Source organism: Chanodichthys erythropterus, chromosome 10, assembly GCF_024489055.1.
Source record: "Chanodichthys erythropterus isolate Z2021 chromosome 10, ASM2448905v1, whole genome shotgun sequence".
Classification (NCBI taxonomy): domain Eukaryota; kingdom Metazoa; phylum Chordata; class Actinopteri; order Cypriniformes; family Xenocyprididae; genus Chanodichthys; species Chanodichthys erythropterus.
This window is the reverse complement of record NC_090230.1, coordinates 31,049,611-31,076,567: the sequence shown is the minus strand read 5'-3', so window position 1 is coordinate 31,076,567 and position 26,957 is coordinate 31,049,611. Positions and strand designations below refer to the sequence as shown.

General features: G+C 34.5%; 2 protein-coding genes across 2 annotated transcripts; both read right to left on the bottom strand.

The window, feature by feature from the left end:
• Positions 1-907: 907 nt before the first annotated feature.
• depdc1b (DEP domain containing 1B) lies at positions 908-19,704 on the bottom strand. Its single transcript, XM_067398947.1, has 11 exons — positions 19,570-19,704; positions 16,641-16,906; positions 14,935-15,073; positions 14,694-14,821; positions 12,650-12,780; positions 12,503-12,550; positions 12,161-12,301; positions 9,235-9,401; positions 8,897-9,073; positions 4,978-5,169; positions 908-2,308 (listed from the first exon to the last, which is right to left on the bottom strand). The coding sequence occupies exons 1-11, from the start codon at positions 19,642-19,644 to the stop codon at positions 2,144-2,146; spliced, it is 1,629 nt and encodes a 542-aa protein (XP_067255048.1). The 5' UTR covers positions 19,645-19,704; the 3' UTR covers positions 908-2,143.
• A 217-nt stretch (positions 19,705-19,921) lies between these two features.
• On the bottom strand, positions 19,922-23,671 carry elovl7b (ELOVL fatty acid elongase 7b). The gene is made up of 8 exons (XM_067398945.1): positions 23,567-23,671; positions 23,156-23,245; positions 22,876-23,066; positions 22,707-22,787; positions 22,550-22,606; positions 22,360-22,465; positions 20,961-21,097; positions 19,922-20,847 (listed from the first exon to the last, which is right to left on the bottom strand). Exons 2-8 carry the CDS (start codon positions 23,217-23,219, stop codon positions 20,635-20,637), a joined length of 849 nt encoding a protein of 282 aa, XP_067255046.1. The 5' UTR covers positions 23,220-23,245; positions 23,567-23,671; the 3' UTR covers positions 19,922-20,634.
• Between the last annotated feature and the right edge of the window lie 3,286 nt (positions 23,672-26,957).

Genomic DNA, 26,957 nt, shown 5'->3' with positions numbered 1-26,957 from the left:
GCACGATCAAGGTCTGTTTCAACTCTGACACACAGAGAATTCACCGCATGCATGTGTTTTGTTTATGTCAGGCGACGGGCTTGTGAAGGAAAAAATATATTGTTGTGAAATTGCATGAGTAATTATGTTCATTTGTGAGCATAATTACCACCGGTTTCATCTGATTTATTTGTAGCTAAATTGCATCTCCTGTTAGACATAATTAGAACCATGTATTTAGCAGTTAACCAGAATGCAATTCAGGACATATTTACATGTGCAACATGAAGAATTAAACTATTAGGGTTTCATTTTCATGTCTTCTGCAGCGAGTCTCTTTGTTGGTGTATAAACGCAACACTTCAGAAGGATATGAGAGTGTTTTGAGGCGTATTAAGATGTCTGCAACCGTGAACTTGCAGGTTCGTGTTCATATGAGATCATATGCCATTTTGCACTAAAGAGTGAACAATGTTGAACACGTCACTGTTTCAGTTCAGTTGAGATTTATTGACATGGCAATTGTTCTAGTATTACCAAAGTATTATAAGGTAAATACAAAGTATTGTGTGTTTAAATATATATATATTGTATTTTTTTTAGTTCCATCCTGGCAGGTTTGTACTAAACATGCAGTGATGTTTTGTGCCAGTTTTCTAAGAGATTGATTATTAGTGCACTACTGACCTCTTGAGGAAGAAAGCTGAAATACACTTCAGGGCACAAATATCATTAAATACATTGAAATTTGTCTCACATAGCAATTGAGGTGTATATTAGACATCATAACATAATTAATGACTAAGATTGATGTTTAGCATGTATGTCAGATTGCGAGATTATTACCATTCTGAAATTAAATACACAAGAATAACATAATATAATTATATAGATTTATTTTTTCAATTCAATATTTGTGATCACAGTGCAGACGTCCAAATCAGTAACAATAACTCCAGAATTTGCACAAAATCAAAACGTTGGAGACACAAAACTTTTGAAATAAACACTGAAATAGATGATAAATTCATCTAGCATTGTACATTAAGTTTGCGATCCATTATTTTAGAAACACATGTAAAAGCTGCCTGGCTTAATCCAGTTTACAGAAAATATCCGGGAAGCCTTAAATGGTATGTATTGAATGATATACTTACAGTACTATTATAAATAGTCAAGTAATAGAATGTGAAGGTTTTCTTTAGTGCTCCGTGATGTGTTAAACAAACCATAACTACTTTAAAACCAAACAAAAAGAACCAAAGAAACATGGACTAACAGAGAACCACATAAAATCTTACAAACCCACAAAACAGAGAACGAATAAGTATAAAAATAACGCCTGTATCAGTAGTTGTAGTGACACTGAGATCTATCTGACAGCATTTATAAATCTATTCTAAGTATAAAATCAAAAGCCATTTTCTAGTGACCAGCACAAATGAATGTTAAACTGATTATCAGTGACAACATGATTTAGCAGAACTGAGAACTGAACAGCTGTTAGACGACACCTGCAGCTGGAGGTAAAACTAAACGAATTACAGCTCGTTAAAAATAGAACGCAACTGATTGTAAATGTTACAGATTATTTAAATCAAACGAATAAAAAACAACAAACACTACGGATGCCGTGTTTCTGGTTATAATAACATGCTACTTTATAGATAAACCTTTTTTATTATTATTTTCAGGCCCTTTCTTAAAGCAAGACACTACAGGTGAATAGGGAAAAATTTACTTATAGATATTATTATACTTTCCTCAGTTAATCAAAGTACATTAGGAAAACACGTTTTCAGAAATGTTATTTTTAAATATGTAAATTACATATGGAATAATTTGCATACACAAACAGAAATTTAAACTGGATGAACGCGTCCTTTAAATGCATTGTAATTGAAATCTACAGACACAAAGAGATGAATAAAATAAACACTTAAATGTGTAATTTGGATGTTTTCTTCCACTAGTATGATGGTTTTGCCTGTAGTGTCTCGCCTTAAAGGGCTCCAATGCATAGCATTATACTTTAATGAATCCAACAATTCAGTCAGCTGATGGCTGATGAGGTGAATTTGGTGTTATGTAGATTCAGGATGTCATAGCACCACCTTTACTGATCGGTAACATCGCTCCTTGATAGTAACACTTCCCATCAGACTCAAGCCCGAAAGCTCCAGCTCCTCTGGAAGGGCTGGAAGGGTTTCTTCAGCGTCAGGAACATCAGCTGAGGTTTGAGTCTCGGTGGTCTCTCTGGGAAAAGCGCCGCCTCACTTTCAGCGGTGGGAAAGCGTCTACGGTAGATGTCGGGATGAGATCTCTGGAACTGATGGCAGAGAAAAATCACACAGGGGGAAAAAACAGATTTCCCCAAAATGAGAGTTTGAAATATACAACAAGTCACATTTAAAGAAATATTCATGGTAAAACAATTCAAGCTCCATGAAGGCTAAAGAAAGCCATTATAAAGTATACTTGGGTTTTTACACGTATGCATAGTACTCCAATAGCTTTCTCCATAGGGAATTAGATTTTTTATGATAACTCCGAGGTTGATAATCGATGGTATATGCTTTTATTGAAGCCATTTGTTCACATTATTTTTTAACTCCTTAAGTGCATACCTGGGACATCATTAACTACCCTCTTCCTCATTCATTTTTTAAAGTTAGATATCAATCAATCAATTCATTATAAAACAATATAACTTTTTATTAACCCTTGTGCGGTCTTCGTTTAAGGGACTACACTCGTGGTCTTCGGGGTCTCTGGAGACCCTGGCAACAAAATGCAATTTTGTAACAATATAATATATTTTTTAAAAACCAATGCAATTTTATTCTGTTTATTAATGTTTTTACTCAACGTCTGTGCAGTTTTTGGAGTATTTGTGATATCTTTTAAATTTATATAAATAAATTAAAAAATATATTTTTTAATAGGTTTTTATGCAAAAGCAGCTTTTTATGTAAAGTTCACTTTATGAAAGGCCCAGATTTCTAACTTTCATTCACGGGGATAACATGGATAATTTGACATGGTTTAGTGTAAGATTTTTGCCCATCTTTTGGAAAATGCAGTTATAAAAGTAAAACAACTATCACTTTTACCTGTAGATGGCTGCAGAGCTCCACTATTTGCTATGTGCTATTTGAATGACTGAAAGTTTTTTTTCAGTTGGATTCATATCTAAATGTTATGAAATCATAATTATAACAATTAAAATTACTTTTTGTCAAAGTTTAGCATTTTTTTGTACTGAAAAAAATCAGTTTTTCAATAATATCATCAGTAATGTAACCCACAGAGACCCCACTTAGAAACTGGACAAAATCCATTCTCAAAATCAGAAACAACGCACAACACACACAGACACAAATGGCACACTTCCAAAAATGCAAAAAACATTCCCAGTACAAAATGGACATGCTCTCACACACACATACACGCGCACACAAAAATAAAAATGATTTATTTTATTATTTTTATTATAAAATTATTGTTGAAAAACTGATTTTGCCCTGCACAAAAAATGCTAAACTTTGACAAAGTAATTTTTTTTTTATAATTGTGATTTCATAACATTTAGATATGAATCCAACTGAAAAAAACTTGTGAAAAGACATCTCTCAGTCATTCAAATAGCACATAGCAAATAGTGGAGCTCTGCAGCCATCTACTGGTAAAAATTATAGTTTTTTTACTTTTAAACCTGCATTTTCCAAAAGATGGGCAAAAATCCTACACTAAACCATGTCAAATTATCCATGTTATCCACATGAATGAAAGTTAGAAATCTGGGCCTTTTATAAAGTGAATTTTACATAAAAAGCTGTTCATGCATAAAAACCTATTTCAAAAAATATTTTTTAATTTATTTATATAAATTTAAAAGATATCACGAATCCTCCAAAAACTGCACAGACGTTGAGAAAAAACATTAATAAACAGAGTAAAATTACATTGGTTTTTAAATATATATATATTATATTGTTGCCCAGGGTCTCCAGAGACCCCGAAGACCACGAACGTAACTTTTTTTTTTTACACTAACATAAAAACAAGATATTTGTAGATATTTGTATTATTTGTAGATCTTAAAAGTGTTAACCACCGTACAAAGTCTCATGCCATTTGGACAGAGAGAACATTTTTTTTTTATTTGAGCAAACATCATTTGCGGGTCAAAAAGACCCCGAAGACCGCACAAGGGTTAAATATATATATGTTTTCCTATTAATTTTTTGTAAAAATTTTATAGGATCACTAACAACCAAGGTGTGTAACAGTGTAAGTATATTTTTTCTCCAAAACAATAATTGAATGTTTGATGACTGAATTAGTGGCAATGTCTGATCCACAATGATGAAGTGACGTTTCACTCACAGTTACTGCAGGCAGAAAACAAAAGAATAGGAAGTATCATCAGTAAAACTTGAAATAGCTCAGCGATTTACTGCAGAGCAATCAAATATTAGTGTCACTGACACTGGATGGTGGATCTGGATAGAGATCAAAATATAGATTTTGAAAATGGTAGTTTTGAGAATATGTTTGAGATCACGAATATGAGCCAGATTCTGAATGTACTGGGAAATGAAGACAGTGATGATGGTATAAAACATCTGCTCAAACCAAACCAAAAGATGCTTTATTTTATTCTTCTGTAGCTGTTATTCTAATATCGAGAGTTTTATATCGCGACAGGATGAGATCCATCCGTGTCATGCATTTATGGGTTAAAAATATGTTTTACAGCGAAACTCGAGGTGAAGAACTACATTACCCATGATGATGTCCATATAAAATCCATATGTCCACCCCTACCATAACCACAAGCCTCAACACACTACTAACTAACTCAACCAGGCCCCGGAGGAACTTCGTGAACATGTAAAAAAGCATAATAGAACCCCTTTACGTCTATTATACATGCCACAATTTTTCTGTGGTAATGCACAGCATGCCACAGATATCAAAAGAATCCTTTCTAACCTGCTTCAGCTTCTTCTTCTTGTCTTTAATGGACATGTTCTTGTCTTGTATGATGCTCTCCAGCAGTTCCACGATGGCGCCCTGAGATCCAGAGACCCTCTGCTGCTCAAACTCCTCTCGGCTGATCTGTCTACAGAACGAGTGAGGCGGAGACATCATGGAAGCGTCTGTGTCCGCACCGGCGTACTTTATCTTGAACAAACCAAAGCATGTGAGGAAATCAGAATGTGTGGTGAGAAAGAGTCATGAATCAGATGTTAATTAAGAATTGAATTATTTAAAGAGAAAAAGTGAGTGGAGAAATAAGCCGTACACAAAAAGACAACAGGGAATCAAAATGGACTTACTATTCTTTTCTGGTAACACTTTACAATAATTTGTTAACAAGAAAAAACTATGAGCAATATATTTTTTACAGCATTTATTAACCTTTGTTAATGTGGGTTGCTAAAAATACAATTATTCATGTTAGTTCACAGTGCATTACGTACATGTACAAATTGACTTAGATTAATAAACGCTGTAGAAGTATTGTTCATTGTTAGTTAGTTCGTGTTGTCTACTGTAGTTGTCACATTTGGTGTTTTCAGGAACAGACTGAAGACTCAGAGCATGAAATCCAAGGAATAAACTTTAATATTCTTACTCAGGAAAATCACCTCTTAACATAACAGTGATCGGACAGAGAATGAAATTCAAGGCACAACTATAGCAGACACAAACAGGGTAATTAATTACACACACCTCATTCAAGCGAAACTACTAAAAGTTACTATAGAAACTTAAGGAGTGGCAGGAAACTGAACAAAGGAACACAGGAACTGATCAAAATACAAACTACATAGTAATTCACTCCTGTTAACAAATATAATTACTGTCATTTAATTACTTTTCCCTTGAAAAAGTAAAGTAAGGGATTGCTCTTAATTCTTCTGTAATCTAATTAGTTACTTATGATGTAATTGCATTACATACTTTATAGACTATAGAACAAATATATATATATATATATATATATATATACACTACCGCTCAAAAGTTTGGGATCGGTAAGATTTTTAATGTTTTTAAAAGAAGTTTCATCTGCTCACCAAGGCTTAATTTATTTAATTAAAAATACAGTAAAAACAGTAATATTGTGAAAAAATATTACAATTTAAAATAACTGTTTTCTATTTGAATATATTTGACAAAGTAATTTATTCCTGCTGAATTTTCAGCATCATTACTCCAGTCTTCAGTGTCACATGATCCTTCAGAAATCATTCTAATAAGCTGATTTGCTGCTCAATAAACATTTCTGATTATTTTCAATGTTGAAAACAGTTGTGTACTTTTTTTTTTTCAGGATTCCTTGATGAATAGAAAGTTCAAAAGAACAGCATTTATCTGAAATACAAAGCTTCTGTAGCATTATACACTACCGTTCAAAAGTTTGGGGTCAGTAAGAATTGTTATTTTTATTTTTTTTGAAAAGAAATGAAAGAAATTAATACTTTTATTCAGCAAGGATGCATTAAATCAATCAAAAGTGGCAGTAAAGACATTTATAATGTTACAAAAGATTAGATTTCAGATAAACACTGTTCTTTTGAACTTTCTATTCATCAAATAATCCTGAAAAAAAATATTGTACACAACTGTTTTGTACAATTGTACACATTAAATGTTTCTTGAGCAGCAGATCAGCATATTAGAATGATTTCTGAAGGATCATGTGACACTGAAGACTGGAGTAATGATGCTGAAAATTCAGCTTTGCCGACACGAGAATAAATTACTTTTTAAAATATTTTCAAATAGAAAACAGTTATTTTAAATTGTAATAATATTTCACAATATTACTGTTTTTACTGTATTTTTAATTAAGTAAATGCACCCTTGGTGAGCAGACGAAACTTCTTTTAAAAACATTAAAAATCTTACGGATCCCAAACTTTTGAGCGATAGTGTATATATATAACATCAAAATTTAACCTCTATTATTAAAATCAGGGTTGCTGCACATTTTTAAAGTCACATTTTAGGCTTTTTAAGACCTGAAGAAATAAAAATTAATACTATACATTAGGGGTGTGCAATATTGACAAAAAAATGTATCTCAATATTTTTTAAAGTCATTTCAAAAGCACCTTAAATGGATTTCAAATTTTTTTTAAACTTATTAGATGTATGCATCATCTTTTATGTCAAATTCTAACATTCAAATTAAAATCTATTAGAATACGAGCACAGTATAGAACTGTTACCAATCAAATGAAATCATTATCAACAAAATCCATATTTGCAATGCAGAGGTGACAAAAGCAGCATGCTAAGTGGCATTAATATATTTACACAGCATTTACAATTTGTCTACATATATTTAATTCAATATTTAAATATAAAAAATTATTTCGAATTAACTTTTTAATTAGTGTACTTTAATTATGAAACTAAACTGCCAGTAGGGGGCAGCAAGTCACTCTCTTAATGAGTGAGTCATTCATTCAGCCGATTTGTTCAAATGACTGATTCATTCAAAATGAGGATTCAGTCAGTATATTAAAAACATTTCTGTCTGTTACACTGTTCTGCTGTTCTTCATTTTGACAATATTGTGTCTAAAATGTAACTCACAATGTTAACTTATTGTTCATTTAACTGTTGTATAAAATAAATATCACATGTGCAACCGTTCTGATTTGGGAAAAACGGCACTCTTGCTCGTGTGATATTTTGCATAACTACATAATTTCATATTATATATTATACAGTGAGACAAAAACTCATCAGGGCAAAAATGCGTGAGTGACAAACTCAATGTCAGCTTGCACATTGTTAAATTGTCACGTGAACAATCAAATCCACAAATAAAAATAAAAATAATATTTACGCTAATTAGATAGTTTTCATTTAGTAAATGATTTAGGTATGTCTAAGTCAAATTGTCATATAAAATTTAAGACCTCTCATAAGTAAAAATAAGACTTTTTATGGCCTAAAATTTAAAAAATCTAATTTAAGACCTTTTAAGACTCTAAGGATTCGCAATAACCCTGTAAAATGTATGTTTTAATTAAATATTTAATTTTCTCCCTTTAAATATTACATTTTTAATATTTGGTCAGTTCAAGAATAATTTATGCAATTTTATATTATTTATTTGAAAGAATTAAAAGAGCATTTTCTTGTCTTTCCTTGTATTGTTCAACTGCTCGAGGTTGGTATGGGATTTAGAAAGTAATTAAGTAATGCAATACTTTTTAGAGAGAGTAATTAGTGCAGTAATCTAATTGACATTTTGCAAAGACCCGCCCCCCTTAGTTACTGTTGCTATGTCCGATAAGCCGTGGCGCTGTCACGCCACTCACAGTGATAAATACATCGCAGAACAAAGAGGACACTGACAACACGTCGACAGACAAGACAGAGCAGGTTACTGATGATATTAAACAAAGTCCCAACTTTAAAACTGTGTAATTTTTTAATAAATTCAAACAATAAAAAACATTTTGTGGCTCTTTAATGTGTTGTGTCAGATCGCTGTAGCTCCTCAGCTCAAGCGGCTCGTGAACCGATAATTTCTTCCTACTAGTTCATTTATAGCATCAAATAAACATGAATGAACATCAGAAGGTATGTTGTTTCAAATGCGGAAAGATGTAAATACACACATTTTTCAATTTCAAGTCCACTGAGATTAATCTTCTAACTCCTGACTGCTTTGTCGGACAAAATGGTGGATTCGGCGTTACAACTGGTTAGATCGCTTGTCAATCAAACTCCCGGCGAAGGTTCAGATACACTTTTGAAGATGTGATTAGTACCAACACTGATTAATTCCCACGTAATATTCTGTTTCTCTCAGATATGCACTAAAGAAGTTCCTATTTTCAATCAATTAACAAACATGTAATGAATAATGTGAGATGCTGACCTGAGCTCTTCTGAGGTGTGACAGATGCTCCTCGACAGATTTTCGCAGGTTGGACGGCACCTTCAGCACACCATCATGGTTATCAATCATAAACGTGACCAGCTTTGTGGCCAACAGCTCATCCAAGTCCACCTCATCTGCAGATCCCAGAATGCACCGCGAGAAGGTCTGGACCATCTGCACGGGAGCGTCACCACCCACAAGAGACAGACCGTGTGAAAGCTGCTTGTCGAATCTACTGAACGCTGAGCTGAATTATAAATTAACTATGATGGTTAAGGATTAACAGCTATTTGCCTTTCATACAGAACATCTATCTGAGGAGGAGAGCGAGTTACCAGAGTTCGTGCTCCTATGGTGTCGTTCAGAGGGGGCAGCGAGGGGTTGGCACAAACTTTAGCTATCAGACGCATTAACAGCTGCAGTTTACGCCGGTTGGCCGGAGGCAGCAGGAGGAAGCAGACCTGCAGCGCTTCAATCGCAACCGACTGTCGCTGCAGAAGCCCTGTGGGGAACATCATTCATATTAATTCAGAGACTAGTTGAAGTGAATCCTTAAATTAACAATAAAATAAACAGAGTGTCTATTTACACTAAGTGCAAATAGCGTCCCTTGTTGGCAATCGTTATATACACTAGCTCCGCCCACCAATGTCTGGTTGGGCCCTTAAAACTCTGTAAGACCTTCGTTCATCTTTGGAACACAAATTAAGATATTTTTGATGAAATCCGTTGGCTCCGTGAGGCCTGAGCAATGACATTTCCTCTCTCAAGATCCATTAATGTACTAAAAACATATTTAAATTAGTTCATGTGAGTACAGTGGTTCAATATTAATATTATAAAGCCACGAGAATATTTTTGGTGCGCCAAAAATAACAAAATAATGACTGATATAGTGATGGCCGATTTCAAAACACTGCTTTAGGAAGCTTTGGAGCGTTATGAATCAGCTGTTCGGAGCGCCAAAGTCACGTGATTTCAGCAGTTTGGCGGTTTGACACATGATTCGAATCATGATTCGATTCACAGATTCATAACGCTCCGAAGCTTCCTGAAGCAGTGTTTTGAAATCGGCCATCACTATATAAGTCGTTATTTTGTTTTTTTGGCGCTCCAAAAATATTCTCGTGGCTTTATAATATTAATATTGAACCACTGTACTCACATGAACTGATTTAAATATGTTTTTAGTACATTAATGGATCTTGAGAGAGGAAATGTCATTGCTCAGGCCTCACTGAGCCATCGGATTTCAACTAAAATATCTTATTTTGTATTCTGAAGATGAACAAAGGTCTTACGGGTGTGGAACGACACAAGGGTGAGTACTAAATGACATGATTTTAATTTTTGGTGAACTAACCCTTTAAAATAGCTTGAATGTACCTCTGCACCCTTGCTTCATTTAGTATACAGTACAGTCCAAAAGTTTGGAACCGCTAAGATTTTTAATGTTTTTAAAAGAAGTTTCGTCTGCTCACCAAGACTACATTTATTTAATTAAAAATACAGTAAAAAACAGTAATATTGTGAAATATTATTACAACTTAAAATAACTGTTTTCTATTTGAATATATTTGACAAAGTAATTTATTCCTGTGATCAAAGCTGAATTTTAAGCATCGTTACTCCAGTCTTCAGTGTCACATTCAGAAATCATTTTAATATGCTGATCTGCTGCTCAAGAAACATTTAATGTGTACAATTGTACAAAATATTTGTGTACAAAATTTTTTTTCCAGGATTATTTGATGAATAGAAAGTTCAAAAGAACAGCATTTATCTGAAATACAAAGCTTCTGTAGCATTATACACTACCGTTCAAAAGTTTGGGGTCTGTAAGAATTAAAAAAAAATTTTTTTGAAAAGAAATTAAAGAAATTAATACTTTTATTCAGCAAGAATGCATTAAATCAATCAAAAGTGGCAGTAAAGACATTTATAATGTTACAAAAGATTAGATTTCAGATAAACACTGTTCTTTTGAACTTTCTATTCATCAAATAATCCTGGAAAAAAAATTTTGTACACAAATATTTTGTACAATTGTACACATTAAATGTTTCTTGAGCAGCAGATCAGCATATTAGAATGATTTCTGAAGGATCATGTGACACTGAAGACTGGAGTAATGATGCTGAAAATTCAGCTTTGCCGACACGAGAATAAATTACTTTGTGAAATATATTTAAATAGTACACAGTTATTTTAAATTATAATAATATTTCACAATATTACTGTTTTTACGGTATTTTTAATTAAAGAAATGTAGCCTTGGTGAGCAGACGAAACTTCTTTTAAAATCTTAGTGGTTCCAAACTTTTGGACTTGACTGTACGCAGATATATTAATATGCAAATTAGCCCCACCTCCACTTCGTATGACGAACAACACTTGGGTCAATACAATGAACATTCACAAGTCTATTAGTTTGGCACCCTATTCTGCACTTCCTGTGACTTATCCACCTAGTTCTCCTGAAATTACATTCTCTACCTTTGAAAAGGTTATTTTGAAATTAATTATGGCAATGAATACAACATGTACTCCTATTCCAACAGTTGTTAGAAGGAGTGTCTGCCATCAATAAGTCCCTTCATTCTGAACATCATGAACACCTCCCTTACTACTGGTATTGTTCCAGAAGGCCTTAAGGTTACAGCTATTATTCCAGTCCTTGAAAAGCCTGGATGTGATAAATCTGATCTACAGGCCTATTGCAAATCTTCCCTTTCTCGCTAAGAATGTGTCGTTGCGACAACTATACTCACACTTGTCATTCAATGAGCTTTTTGAGCCTTTTCAATCTGGGTTTAGAAAGGGACACAGTACAGAGACTGCCATGGTTTGAGTCATGAATGACCTGCTTGACCTCAAAATAGAACAAATCACCTTTTAAAAGTAACTTGTCTCTTCAAATAACGATTGTATCGATTGCATTGTTACGCCTCCAGGTGGCGACAAATTAAATGCAAGTCATTGAATCATTCATTCAAGAGACTTGTCAAAGACTATAGATGTAGAATGATGGTTCACTCATATTAGTTATGAATGGGAGAAACTGCAACGCGCAATATGGCGAAATACGTCCCGCCTTCTAAGTAAAAGAGCCAATCGCTGATTGATAAAGTCATTTGAATGCTGTTAGAAGCTCCGGTTCCCATAGAAACCTGAGACTTGCACTTAGGACTAAGTGGGCTAATTGGCATATTCAATGGATAAGTGAATAAGAGATAAGTGAATAGCTTGTGCATCACTCACCCAGAATACTGACAAATATTTCATACAGATGGAACGTCAAAAGTGGTTCTTTCAGTCTCTGAAAATGTTCTGCAACTGTCCTGAAGACGTCTCTCTCAAACCCCGGATACATGGGCTGCCTGGCGTCACTGCCATTGGGCCCTAAAGACGATTCAGAGATGTATAAAGTGTCATAAAACACATGCCGGTTGTAAAACACATGCATACAGACTTCATATTTAATTCCATATTAATATAGCAAGCTGCTTGGCAACCTATAGATAAAATAATTGCTTATTGTGATGATTAATAATAAATTTAATTATTTATTGAACAGTAACGTCTTTCAGTTTAATCACTCACAGTTTGCCAGGCATTTCATTGCAGATAACACCCAATGAGGCAAGTCCTCTACAGAAAGAAAAAATATCAGAAACAAAACAGAGAAAGAGATCTGTCAGACATTAGCTTTAAGAACATTTAATGTGTTATGATATAACCCATGCTCACCTGTTTTGTTCTTCAGGACAACAATGCCCTGCTTATTAACGCCAAACACATTGTGAACGATGTGCTTCGAGCTCAGAAGTTTGGCATCTAGAACCCCGTCCAGAGACTGGAGACCCAAAACAGTCTGTAAACTAACAAGAGAGTTATCTATAAGGGCTAGGCTATCTCAACCAGGCCCCGCCCCTTTATTCTGCATATTAATTATTATTTATATGAGGAATATTGTGACGTGTTCTTTCCTTGGAAGAAAACTGTAGACTACAATGGAGGCGTTTCAGGGAGTTCATAAACACTGACAACGATATAGAGAATAACTTTGAGGGACTTTGAAACTTTGCAGAGTTTTTTCATGCTCAAAGCCTCAAACTGAAACATTACACCAGTGTTTATTTTGACAGCAAATTTTGATTTAGTTTTAGTCAGTCTTTTGACTAAAATGCCATTTAGTTTTAGTCATATTTTAGTCATCGGAAATTGTTTTAGTTTTAGTCGACTAAATCTAATTTAGTTAAATTGTAATGCATTAAGTATGCATGCACAGATCCAATACTCTGATATACATCTGAAATCCTTCAAACTGTTTATGTTCACTTAAGACAACCAACTGTACTTTACCAGCCAAAACGGACGTTTTTTGACCATTTAAATGCAAAAAGACACAAAAGAGAGCTAAATTCAGTGCTTTTTAGGGATTGACACACTTATCATTGAGGTACTATTATAGTTTTTCTTAAAAAAATGATTAGATTACTGCTTTCATTGTAATTTTAGTTAAAAGTTTTATTTCAGTTAACGTTTATTTCAACGAATGAAGACTTTTTTTTAATGGTTTTAGGTTTAGTTAACTATAATAACCCTCATACTTGAAAAATATATTGAATAATGTGTCCAATAATGTTCTTAGTCTTTCCTTCCTGTGACAGAAGATACAGTAGTTTACTATGAATCAAATAGAAATTAAATTAAGTTAAATGTAGTTTGTTGTGTAAACAAACTAACAATAATGACCAGGAAAAAACAATAATAAACCATCCTGCATACACCGTGACGCTTATTCTGAAATGTCTGCACATTAGCTGGCTGCTCATTTAAAGGATTAGTTCACTTTTAAATAAACTTTTCCTGATAATTTACTCACCCCCATGTCATCCAAGATGTCCATGTCTTTCTTTCTTCAGTCGAAAAGAAATTAAAGTTTTTGATGAAAACATTCCAGGATTATTCTCCTTATAGTAGACTTCAATGGGCACCAAACAGTTGAAGGTCAAAATTAGTTTCAGTGCAGCTTCAAATTGTTCAACACGATCCCAGATGAGAAATAAGGGTCTTATCTAGTGAAACCATCGCTCATTTTCTGAAAAAAATTGAAAATTATATAAGTTTTAACTAGAAATGCTCATCTTGAACTAGCTCTCTCCTTCTCCTCCTCAATTAGAATTCCAGCAGTGTATTACTGCCCTCCACAGGCCAAAGTTTGAACTAATTTTTATATGCAATATGCTAGTTCAATAGTATATAACAATTAGTTCAAACTTTGGCCTGTGGAGGGCAGTAATACACTTAGCAGTGTCTACAATGCTGGAATTCAAATAGAGAAGAAGATGAGAGCTAGTTCAAGATGAGCATTTCTGGTTAAAACTTATATAATTTTCAATTTTTTTCAGAAAATGAGCGATGGTTTCACTAGATAAGACCCTTATTTCTCATCTGGGATCGTGTTGAATAATTTGAAGCAGCACTGAAACTAATTTTGACCTTCAACTGTTTGGTGCCCATTGAAGTCCACTATAAGGAGAATAATCCTGGAATGTTTTCATCAAAAACCTTCATTTCTTTTCGACTGAAGAAAGAAAGACATGGACATCTTGGATGACATGGGGGTGAGTAAATTATCAGGAAAAGTTTATTTAAAAGTGAACTAATCGTTTAAGTTCAGATGAGGAAGATAAAATATGCATTCTGTGTAAATAAATCAGATAGTGATCAGTAAAAACACATGAAGTGACCAGGTATAAACAAAACAAAAAAATCTGTTGATGCTTACTGTGTTAGTGTCATTGACTTCCATATCTGGTCCACGTGTTTCGGGGTTAACTCTCTCCTCCGGACTAACCGGCATTCCGGCACCTCACCAATGGCGATGCTGTGCCTCTTATTCCACGACTCGGAATTCTAAGATCAAAATAACATTTTAGGAACTTACAAAAAATATGTGAAAGTTACGCTCAGTAGGTTTAACACTGTAAATGGCACCAGAAAGAATACATTTTCATGTTTTCTCCTACCATAAGAGGCTTCATGGGGATCTTCTCCGGCACTGAGATCTCCTCATAGTCGTCCCAGTGTGGGATTCTGGGAACTGAGATATGATCTCTTACAGGTGGACGCACAGGAACAGGCTTCAGAGGAGATTGTGGAGGAAATCTGACAAATTTAAAGCATTTATTATTAATTATTTTGAAATACAAAAAATTATTTTGTAGTACAATGAAAATATAAACTACTGTTCAAAAGTCTGTGGTCTGTAAGATTTTTCTTGAGCAGCAAATCAGCATATTAGAATGATTTCTGAAGGATCATGTGACACTGAAGACTGGAGTAAAGATGCTGAAAATTCAGCTTGGACCACTGGATATAAATTACACTTTACAATATATTCACATAGAAAACACTTATTTTAAATTGTAAAAATAGTTCACTATTTTTTAGTGTACTTTTGATCAAATAAATGCAGCTTTGATGAGCAAAAAATATTATTCTTTTTTTTTTTTTTTTAAACATAACGGCTCCTGACTTTTGAACGGTTGAGTATATATATATATATATATATATAGCTTTTTTAAAATTTATAATTAATATATGAAATATAATTTAGTTATTATTATATATATTTATTATATAACATTTAATACAATACAGAGCAGTTTCAAAGCAGCTTCACATTAATAAACAGGAAAATAATGCCATTTATGAAAGATTCTTCATAAATTATATTTAATATATTAATTATTATTTAGTTATATACACTACCACTCAAAAGTTTGGGATCTGTAAGATTTTTTATGTTTTTAAAAGAAGTTTTGTCTGCTCACCAAGGCTTAATTTATTTAATTAAAAATACAGTAAAAAACAGTAATATTGTGAAAAATTATTACAATTTAAAATAACTGTGTACTATTTAAATATATTTGACAAAGTAATTTATTCCTGTGATCAAAGCTGAATTTTCAGCATCATTACTCCAGTCTTCAGTGTCACATGATCCTTCAGAAATCATTCTAATATGCTGATTTGCTGCTCAATAAACATTTATGATTATTTTCAATGTTGAAAACAGTTGTGTACTTTTTTTTTCAGGATTCCTTGATGAATAGAAAGTTCAAAAGAACAGCATTTATCTGAAATACAAAGCTTCTGTAGCATTATACACTACCGTTCAAAAGTTTGGGGTCAGTAAGAATTTGTATTTTTATTTTTTTGAAAAGAAATTAAAGAAATTAATACTTTTATTCAGCAAGGATGCATTAAATCAATCAAAAGTGGCAGTAAAGACATTTATAATGTTACAAAAGATTAGATTTCAGATAAACACTGTTCTTTTGAACTTTCTATTCATCAAATAATCCTGAAAAAAAAAATAACGTACACAAATATTTTGTACAATTGTACACATTAAATGTTTCTTGAGCAGCAAATTGACATATTAGAATGATTTCTGAAGGACCATGTGACACTGAAGACTGGAGTAATGATGCTGAAAATTCAGCTTTGATCACAGGAATAAATTACATTTTAAAATATTTTCAAATAGAAAACAGTCATTTTAAAGCAGACGAAACTTCTTTTAAAAACATTAAAAATCTTACTGATCCCAAACTTTTGAGCGGTAATGTATTATATAAAATTCAATACAATACAGAGCAGTTTCAAAGCAGCTTCACATTAATAAACAGGAAATGAATGCCATTTATAAAAGATTCTTTTAAAGCACCTGTATAGATGCCCGTTGTCCTCAAAGTCCTCTTTACCAAACCGTCCTTTGACGTCCTCGATGACGTGATTTTTGAGGAATTTCCGGAGTAACTGGAGTGTTTGGAAGCGCGTCACCTCCGGCCCGAAGTTCTGGTTTTGTCTGAGCAAATCGTGGAGGAAGTCGACAGCCTCAGCTCCGGTGAAACTGTGATCGTAACTCCTGAAATGAGCCCAGTGACGTCTGACAGGCATTCCACCACGGAAGAGCATGATGGTCTCATTCCACTGGAAAAAAGAGAAGACATTTCAGATTTAATGCAGTTTTTACTGACACTTGTTGAGAGTTTGTAAATTTACATTGTGACAATGTTGCAGTATTTTATGTGTCCACATCAAAACCTAATATTAATATTTCATTAATAACAATAACTGGAGTAAATGGTATTTTTGAAACTAGTTACCACTGTGAATGTTGTTGCACAGGAGTTTATCTTTTGGGATCAATAAAGTGCATCTAAAAGTTATGAGTTTCTCTGATGCTTGCTGAATGTTTTAGATTCACAGGTGTAAGAAAAATCCAGGTAAACCATTCTTGTATTTACTTTAAGCATTATTATGCATTGTAAATTATGCAAAATTACAGCATTTAAATGGTTCTCCTTTTTCTATGTTCTCCTTGCTGTCATATAGTGTCTCTCTCAGTGAATGGGACACAGATTTTAGTAGTAAAATTTATAAAAATCAATAATATATGTGTCAAATAATGTTCTTCGTCTTTTCTTTCTGTGGGGGAGACTAGAATAATTTACTATGAATTAAATGAAATCAAATTAAATACAATTTATTGTGTAACCAAAATACCAATAATGCCCAAAAGAAAGAGAAAAAAAATGTAGCGTGTGACTTTTAATTATAAACAAGCCCGAAATACACCGGGACTCTTATTTTGAAATGTCTGTACTATTGCAGGCTGATCCTTCAGATTCTTACAATCATCTAAAACATTTTATATAAAAGCCATGAAGTAGACATTGTAATAATTCATCAACTTGAGTTCATTAGCAATCGCTTGGCATAAATCTGCGCTTTTCATTGATTGAGAATCACTCTGAAGCAGTCTGAAGCGCTGTTGCGCGAGCTTGTAGAACACACAACAGCGCCGCCTAGTGACTTTACAAAATGCAGCGCCCAAGGGAATGTCAGCGGGAGTAAACGGTTCTGACACACACATAACGAGCAGGTACGAAACGCGGATGGTTTCATTATCTTGCGTGGATATAAAAGTATAAGATGATAAAAATAATAAAAGCAAAAATGTGTCTCCAAATATACTTGGGCGGCCGTTATTATACCTGGGCGGCTCGCCCAAGTAAAGTCTATGTGTGGGAAGCACTGAGATATAATTCATTTTGAAGTTTTATTAAGTGTTAACAATGAGATTATGTGGTTTTTATTATCACTTAACACTGATTTTGTCATTTTTTACAAGATGGACAAAATTTGTCATCAAAAAAGTAAAAATTTTGGTTTTGCCGAATGACACTTTTGGTTATACTGAATGATGATATTTTCAAACAATGCTAACAGGCTGATATTCAGCAAAAGGAGAATCAAACATTTTATATTTAGTACAAGTTTTTCAAATATTACAACATTTTCCATGTTTTATAGCGGTTGCACCGAATGACCTGATGTTTCGGGACATGCGTATGATCAAGTGAAAACATGAATTTTTCAGTTAGTTAAGAGAGAGTTAGTTACTTTGCTTCATGACCATGTGGTCCTTTAAAGGGGTCTGAATGATGTCACATCCTGTCACATGATATTGACCGCATGACTTGATCCAAAATGGTCCCTTTATATTGGTTACTCCAAATGACATCAATGAAATTCATTTTTCTGGACATTCTCATAACAAAGCAACGAATAGTTTTCATACATTTTAACACCATTTTGCACTATGTTGATATATGATGTTATAAAATCATGGCAGAATAAAAAATATATACATTACATTTTAAGATTTTTTATTCACAAATGAACGGTTGGACGGTTGACACTTTAAAATCTTTAAAATACCTTTATATGTAGCAAAACATAATTAAAAACCTTTTGGATTCAGTAAAATAGATCTAGTTGTACAACCTTACATAGTTTGGATGTCATATCTTTGTTTTTGTTTTTTATTATTAAGGCCTTCAGACAAAAAAAATGACCCGTCATGTGACGTCATTGACCTTAATATAGAAACATGAGTGGCCTGTTCATTTTTCATGCTTTCTCAAGGATTTCAAATTTTCTGAAATGTAATTTTAAATATGCAAATGAGGCATTATCTAATTAAATACACACTAATTAGCAAAAGTTCTCAAAACAGAAATTTTAAATTCATATTTTCATTTTGGTGACATATTAAGGGATCATTTTTTTTACAGAAGAGATCTACTTTTATCGCTCCATAAATCATAAAAATACTGTCAACAGCCATAAAATAATTACCATGTTATAGGAATATGTGATATGTAAAAACTATAGCGTATATTATACTACAGTTTACTGTAGTAAAAACAAAAGTAGCATTTAGTACAGTTTATCAGTTGACTATAGTTAATACTACAGTATGCTGTAGCATTCATTAAAGTGTTGTAAATGCTATAATATATACAGTATGTATACTACAATTTTCTATAATATGGTTCAAAAACAGTATTTACTATTAACGTTATAGTATTTTTTCATGTCTTTCCACTACTCTGAAAGATGAGTTATTGAAGCAAAATAGCCCAAAATGCATGAAAAAAACAAATGTTTTGCCAATTTTATGTATGTGGCCTTATATTTAATATATTTGAACAAACCGATTAAAAAAAAAGACATTAAAATACACAAAATCAGCTCGCGTTAAATCAACGAGCGAAAGCATTCAGCTTTTTAAAAGTTATTCTTACCAGTTTCGTCGCCCTATAAGGCCCAGGTCCAATCATTTTACCATCCATTTCAGCCCTATTAAGTTTTAAAAACATATATTCTTATAATTTATCCATTTAACGCGTTTATCTGTGTCAACATCTCCACGCCAGTTACTTCACTTTTGAAAACCGAAACGTTCCTGCCAATGATGTGATTGGCACACGAAACCAGCCACGTGATGCTGATGCCCATATTTGGTAAAGCAGCTTTACCGGGGTTGCCAAAGTGCAGTATGGGAAATGAAGTTTAACTGAAAAATTATGTACACGTAATGAAAACGCAAGAACACAGAGATAGTGACAAATAATTTATTTTTTTTTTTTGTTTCACTATAAAAACACTTCGATTTTTCACAAAATTGGAAATTTTAAAAAAGACAAACAAGGGAAAAAAACGAATCCTGTGACATTGTTCTGGTGTTCCATTTCCTCACATCAGAATATAAAAGCAAACAGGTAATTCCTACAAATCAATTTCGTTTTTTTTTTTAAAAGATCGCATTAAGAAAACGTCAACATTAAATAAAGAATAAATAAGTCACATCATAAACACAGTAACTTCAGATGATGTCACTTCTGCGGCACTGGTTCGAGCACAAGCAGGTCGATCAGTCAGGTGTTCCTCAAGGGTCAAAGGGCCTCGGGCTCATTCAGTTACAACTAAAACACAACCTTCAAAAACCCCTTTTAGCAACAAACGTCAATCACCTTTGCTCTCATAACCTCTGCATATTTGGCCAGCAGTTCAATCATATTCCAAAGCTGATAATTTCAATATTTACAGTTAAATTGGAAGACATTATAACAAATACTGTACTTCCCACCCCATACTCATTTCAAAGCCTTAAGTGACAAAAATGAGGACAGCTTCTCTAGTAAAACACCAGTGTGCAAATTCTGAAGTCTTAAATCCAGTGATAAGGTGGCAGTATTCCACATTAGTTTTAACATAAAACAGGGGAGTGGAACTTGAACATGAAATAAAAAGGAATATTCCCACTTAACAGGTTAGAGCTTCACTTTTTAGGTTGGCCAAGGGAAAGATCACTCGGATTTCTTGAGAAGGTAGTTTCCGTTCTGGAGCACTTTGGGAAGCCTCTTGCCCTTGGTGTAGGCGTGGTAGTAGAAGTGGAGGAACAGGAGCAGGAAGATCAGCCCATATAGACCAATGATGTAGAGGAAGACGGGGAACTGGTAAGGACAGTCCTTCATGAAGAAGAACTGGCCGATGTGAGCCGTGACCATCACAAACTGAACCTGACACAAACAGAACGGTCAAGTTAAAACCAGCTCAGAGTTCCCACGTCAAAATCCTGGATTTTGACAACAAAAAGGCATTTGGCAGATAAGCTTGTGAAAGGTTAACTTACCAGCTGGATGGTGGTCATATACTTCTTCCACCACAGGTACTTCTGGTAGGCGGGTCCCATGGCAGAAAGAGCGTAGTAGGAGTACATAATGACATGGACGATGCAGTTCAGCAGGGCGTGGAACGTTCCCAGACCACCTAAGAAATCCAAATATACCATTAGCACTTCATAGCATTTGTTAAAGGAATATTTAACCCGAAAAGGACGGAGCCTTGCACATGATAAAAAAAATAAATAAATAAAAAAAATAAATTAATAATAATAATAATAATAATAATAATAATAATAATAATAATAATAATAATAATAACGATTCACAAAATTTGTTTCCTCGATTTGCCAATTTGTGCACATGATTTACCAATTCATTTCCTCGATTTGCCAATTGGTTTGCTCAATTTGCTAAAATTGCATGCACGATTTACCATTTAATTCCCTCAATTTGCAAATTCTTGTGCACGATTTATGTTCCCTCGATTTGCTAAGTCACACGCACGATTTACCATTTCGTTCCCTCAATTTGCCAAGTTGTGCACATGATTTACTAATTCATTACCTTGATTTGCCAATTCGTGCACAATTTACGAATTCTTTTCCTCGATTTGCTAGTGCGCGGGCACCATTTACCATTTCGTTCCCTCGATTTGCTAAATCATGCGCACTATTTCGTTCCCTCGATTTGCTAAATCATGCGCACTATTTCGTTCCGTCGATTTGCCAAGTCATGCACACCATTTACCAATTCGTTCCCTAAATTTGCTAAATCATGCGCACGATTTACCATTTCTTACCTTTAATTTGCTAATTTGTGCACACCATTTACCATTTCGTTCCCTCGATTTGCAAAGTTGTGCGCATGATTTACTAATTCATTACCTTGATTTGCCAATGTGTGCACAATTTACGAATTATTTTCCTCGATTTGCTAGTGCGTGGGCACCATTTACAATTTTGTTTCCTCGATTTGCCAATTCATGCACACGATTTACCATTTCATACCCTCGATTTGCGAATTCGTGCACACTATTTACCATTTAGTTCCCTCAATTTGCTAAATCATGCACACTACCATTTCATTCCTTCGATTTGCTAAATCATGTGCACCATTTACCAATTCGTTCCTTCAATTTGCGGATTTGTGTGCACCAATTCATGCATTTATGTCGTTCCACACCCATACGACTTTCGTTCATCTTCGAAACACAAATGAAGATATTTTTAACGAAATCTGAGAGCTTTCTGTCCCTCCTTTGATAGAAAGCACTCAGATTTCATTTAAAAGATCTCCATTTGTGTTCTGAAGATGAACGAAAGTCTTAAGTGACATGAGGGCGAGTAAATGACAATTTTCATTTTTGGATGTACTGTCCCTTTAAGGGTCAGTCGTATAATACTTTACCTGGGGCAAATCGGACCCCAAACCACCATGTGAAGGGCATGATGGAGTGATGGTAGACATGAAGGAAAGTAACTTGGCTGTTCTTTTTCCTCAAGACAAAGAAAATCTACAGAGACAAAAAGGAACGAGAGGATTAGCATCGGTAGGCCATTGTAAAGTTGTTTTTTAAATGCAAAATAGACCCACTTACAGTGTCAAGCATCTCAATGAACTTGGAGAAGTAGTACAGCCAGCAGGTCCATGCCATCTAAAAAGGAAACAAGATAGTAAAGGAAATGCCAAATCGTTGTACGCGTCATCTGACGGTAACAAATGCACAATGGAAAGAATGTGCTCCATTCACATACCCTGAGAGCCTGAGGAGAACTGGAATAATCAACAAGGTCACACCCATAGGTGTAGCCGTTCGCCCAACCAGACATGAGAAACTGCAAGAAGGTGAGAGAGAGAATGATAAACACACAGATACAAGGGAGGTGCATGATGCAACAGAGACAGAGTTCACAAAGGACAAACCTCATAAATCATGTAGAGGGAAAACGCCACAATGCTGAAGTTATAGATGATCATGGGACGCTTGAGGTCAAAGGGCTTGCGGTTTTCCATTAGCCGAGGTCCCAGTGATGTCACAAAGTAGACGTAGGAAGCGATGATGATCGTTTGAGGGAACGGGGAGGCCATAAGCAGCCAGTTCCCAGTCCGTGGATCTAGAAATGATGCAAAAGAAATCTTATTTTCAAGCCAGAAATTTACGGTCATGCTGCTGCTGATGATGATGATGCTGATGCAAACTAACCTGCTTCCTTAATCCACTGATCATACAGAAGAACGGCTCTTGAGGTCAGTGTGTTGAAAGACATGTCTAAGGAGTCTTTATGCTTCTCTTCTACAGGAAAAGAAGGAGGTTAAATCATCAGCAATACTTTTAAATAAATAAACTTGTTAATGTTTGCCTGAAGAAGGAAATGGAGCAACATGATGATGCCCCTCCCAAAGAAACAAAACCCAAACAACTGGAAAGACGTGAAACCTTAGAAGATTCCAGATTTTTCCAATTATTTTAGTATTTCAACAAGGTATTTAGCTTGAAAAACATCCAAACTTTATAGAAGGGCGATACGTGTTTTCAAACCACTATGTTTACTTCAAAAGTAAACGTTTAGTCTAGGAAATCTCATAAATAAGAATCCTACGACAAAACTCAAACCTTAAAACCCGACGTTGTGCTCCTTTCCACGCTCTCCCTTCCTTCTCTCTGCTCCCGGTGTCAATTGCAAAGCTCCAAATACACCTGCAGTTCTTATACAACCTGAGATCCTGGCTCCGCCTACAATTATTCATATATGGAGATTCCGTCCCATGAAACTTCCGGAATTTAGGTCGAAACTTTGAGGCATCCGCTCATTGGCGTTTCCATGGTGGCTCGAATAAAAATATGAGCGGAACGCTGTACGAATGTCAACAGCAGGTGTGTTTCGTTATTTTGCCCCCGGAAAAAAAGCTTGGAATTGGTGCAAATATTCGAAAAAAGGTGAATATATGAAAAAAAAAAATGTCTTTTTTACCTCAAAATTAACAGAAAACGCGGCTAGTAGTCACACTTATAACATTCTCAAGGTTGGTTTTTCCTTGAAGCTTAATTTATGTCTAGACACATACCTTAAAGTCCACAAATAAGCTACTGTTGTGTTATTGTCCACACAGATTCCTTTGTGACAACATGCCCCAGTTATAAAAATGTGATAGCCTACTAGAATTCGCTTAAAGGGATAGTTCACCTAAAAAAATAAAATTCTGTTATCATTTACTCAAACTTAAGTTGTTCTAAACCTGTATTAATTTCTTTCTTGTGCTTAACACAAAAGAAGATATTTTGAAGAATGCCAGTAACCAAACAGTTTTTGGTCCCCACTGACTTGCATAATATTTTGTTTGGTTTGGACTTGAGGGTGAGTAAATAATGACAGAATTTTCATTTTTGGGTGAACTATCCCTTTAAAAGACAGAAGTATATTCTACTATGATGATTACAAAACATTGCAGTAATAGGAATTAAGGGATGTAGGAGTAATAATTAATGTATTTTTACTTTTGATTTTAAAGTGAAATGTTTGTGTGTGATTCACCCTACAGTCCTGTTGACTTCCATCACCCTGGTTTCAGTTTCAGGGCTGGGTCGCCCCATCACTGAAGACAATTAGCCTGAATGAGCAAAGGGGTCCTGTTGCTTTTGGAGTCATTACTGCACAATAGAAGAGCCATACATCGTTGGGTGTGAATAATAAAACTAAGCTACGGGTGGAAAAAGATAACCAGACGAAAACACAGGCCCAATGATCCCAGGATTTATATGGCTTATTTCACACATTGTCTGTATTTTTATTTGTGCATTATGTTAAAATGTCCATTGCACTTATCCTTTAAATTGAGTTGCAGATATTGCATGTTATGTTTGCAGAGTAATTAAAGTGCATTAACTCATTTGAAACATTTGAAATGCTATTAATGAGCCTTCAAGGGATTGATATTTGGTTTTGGATCTCTAGACTTCTAGAATGCACATAAAGTGACACATCAAAATGATTTTGAACATTAAGCAACACATCAGGTAACCCTGAACATACCTGAGCTGTGACAAACATTTCAGACCAGACGGATCTGGTTTTTTTTCTTCAGACAGGCATTGTGATAAACCACTGATGTCACAGCAAAAGGCTCACCTTCTTAAAGGGATAGTTCACCCTAAAATGAAAATGATATCATAAATGAATCACCCTGCTGTTGTTCTATTGCCGTTCACCCTTCTTTCTTTAAAGGACCACAAAAGGAGAATTTTTAAATAATGTCTTGCTCACACTCTCCCATATAATGGCAGTGAATAATGACCAGCTTTTTTAAAAAGATGCAAAAGTAGGGATGCACGATATATCGGCCACTATGTCGGTATCGGCTGATATATGTTCATTTTTAATGTCATCGTTATCAGACCGATAAGAAAATTTGGTCAATATGTTAAAGCCGATAAATAATGGATTTTTTCTTTCAGCTGAGACACTTCAGATGCTCACCATGATGGTTTTGAATTGCTTAAAATATCATTGAAATCACTTTGAAAAGCAAAATACAGTGCAACATGTACAGCGCAATTCTGTCATATCGGCTACATAATATTATAATTAGAACATTATAATTGTGTGATTGGGACATGGCTTTTAATGGTGAGACTTTTGTTTTTGTAATCAGGCTCTCAAAAATTATATAAAAATTTGGATTTAGATTTATCAGATATCTGTTTTCAAATATAAAGAATTATCGGCAGGGGCGTCGGACTGGGGGGGTAAAGGGTACCGAGTACCCAGGGCCCGAGGCAGGGGGGGGCCCTTAGAAGTCAGTTTTCTATACATACATATACATGCACTAACATTTGTATAGCATTTATTTACAAATAAAAAAGTTGCTGTGCAAAACTAAACTTGTAGTTAGGCACTGGTTTGGTATAAAAAAAAGTCATTTTCATGCTGTGCAGGGCCCCACCACCCCTCTCGAATCAATGTAAATGGTACGACCCGCAGTTCAGGTGCTTCTGCGGACCTGCTGCGGTGATTCGTGAATCAGTTAATGAGACAGGAGCTGGAGTTAGCCGTGATATGAACTAGGAAGACAGGGGAAGAGTCATGTCTTTCCTTAAGAAAGGAAAATCAGGGGCTCAAAAACGAAAAGAAAAGAAGATTAAAGAGAGAAAGGCAAATGAGGGCAAGCAGTTGCTCACTCAGGTTTTTGAAAAGAAAGGTGAGCTACAAATGCATCATCGAGCATTGACATTGTTTAACATAAATATCTACTCCAGGTAGAATAGCATACATTTATGTTCGTACTCTATTTGAATAATATACCAATACTTTATAGTATCACACCCTACATAGCGAGCAAACAATATTTCTGAGTAAATAACGGAGTGAGAAGCAGACGGAGGCGGAGCCTGCGCAGCTTGTCTCCTTTTCTGCGGCAGTTCTCCCCAGAGTCAGAACTTTACATGAAAACACTGTATATTTCCCTCCATTATCAAAATCTAACACCCGCGAAAACACAGATCGTTAGCGCCTATTTTACCGCATTGTTATGCAAATTAGCTCGCGCACGCTCTTACATTAAGTACAGGATTGTTCTCAGTTTAATGCACATCTTAATGATTGAAAATGACTTATTTTAAAACGTAATTCAAAGACTGAATGTCTAGTTTGGCGGTTAGTGTACCCTGTGATTCTATAGTCTGCATTTATTTTAAACAGACAAATAATCAGCAATTAACTTGTACTTAGCCTACACTTTAAAAAGGGTATTGTGACAATAAAGGATATTTTAGCAAGTTAGTAGTACTTTTGACAATGAAACAAAAATATATTAATCAGAGTGTGGCTTATTTTGTTTACATTTTAAGTGTTTTTATGATAAAAATGCAATACCCCACCCATTGGTATCACTATGGTATTTGGTACAGGGGCCCAGCAAGATGGTTTGTACCCAGGGCCCAAAATTTGGTGCTACGCCCCTGATTATCGGTATCGGCAAAAATGTTCATATCTGCGCATCCCTATGCA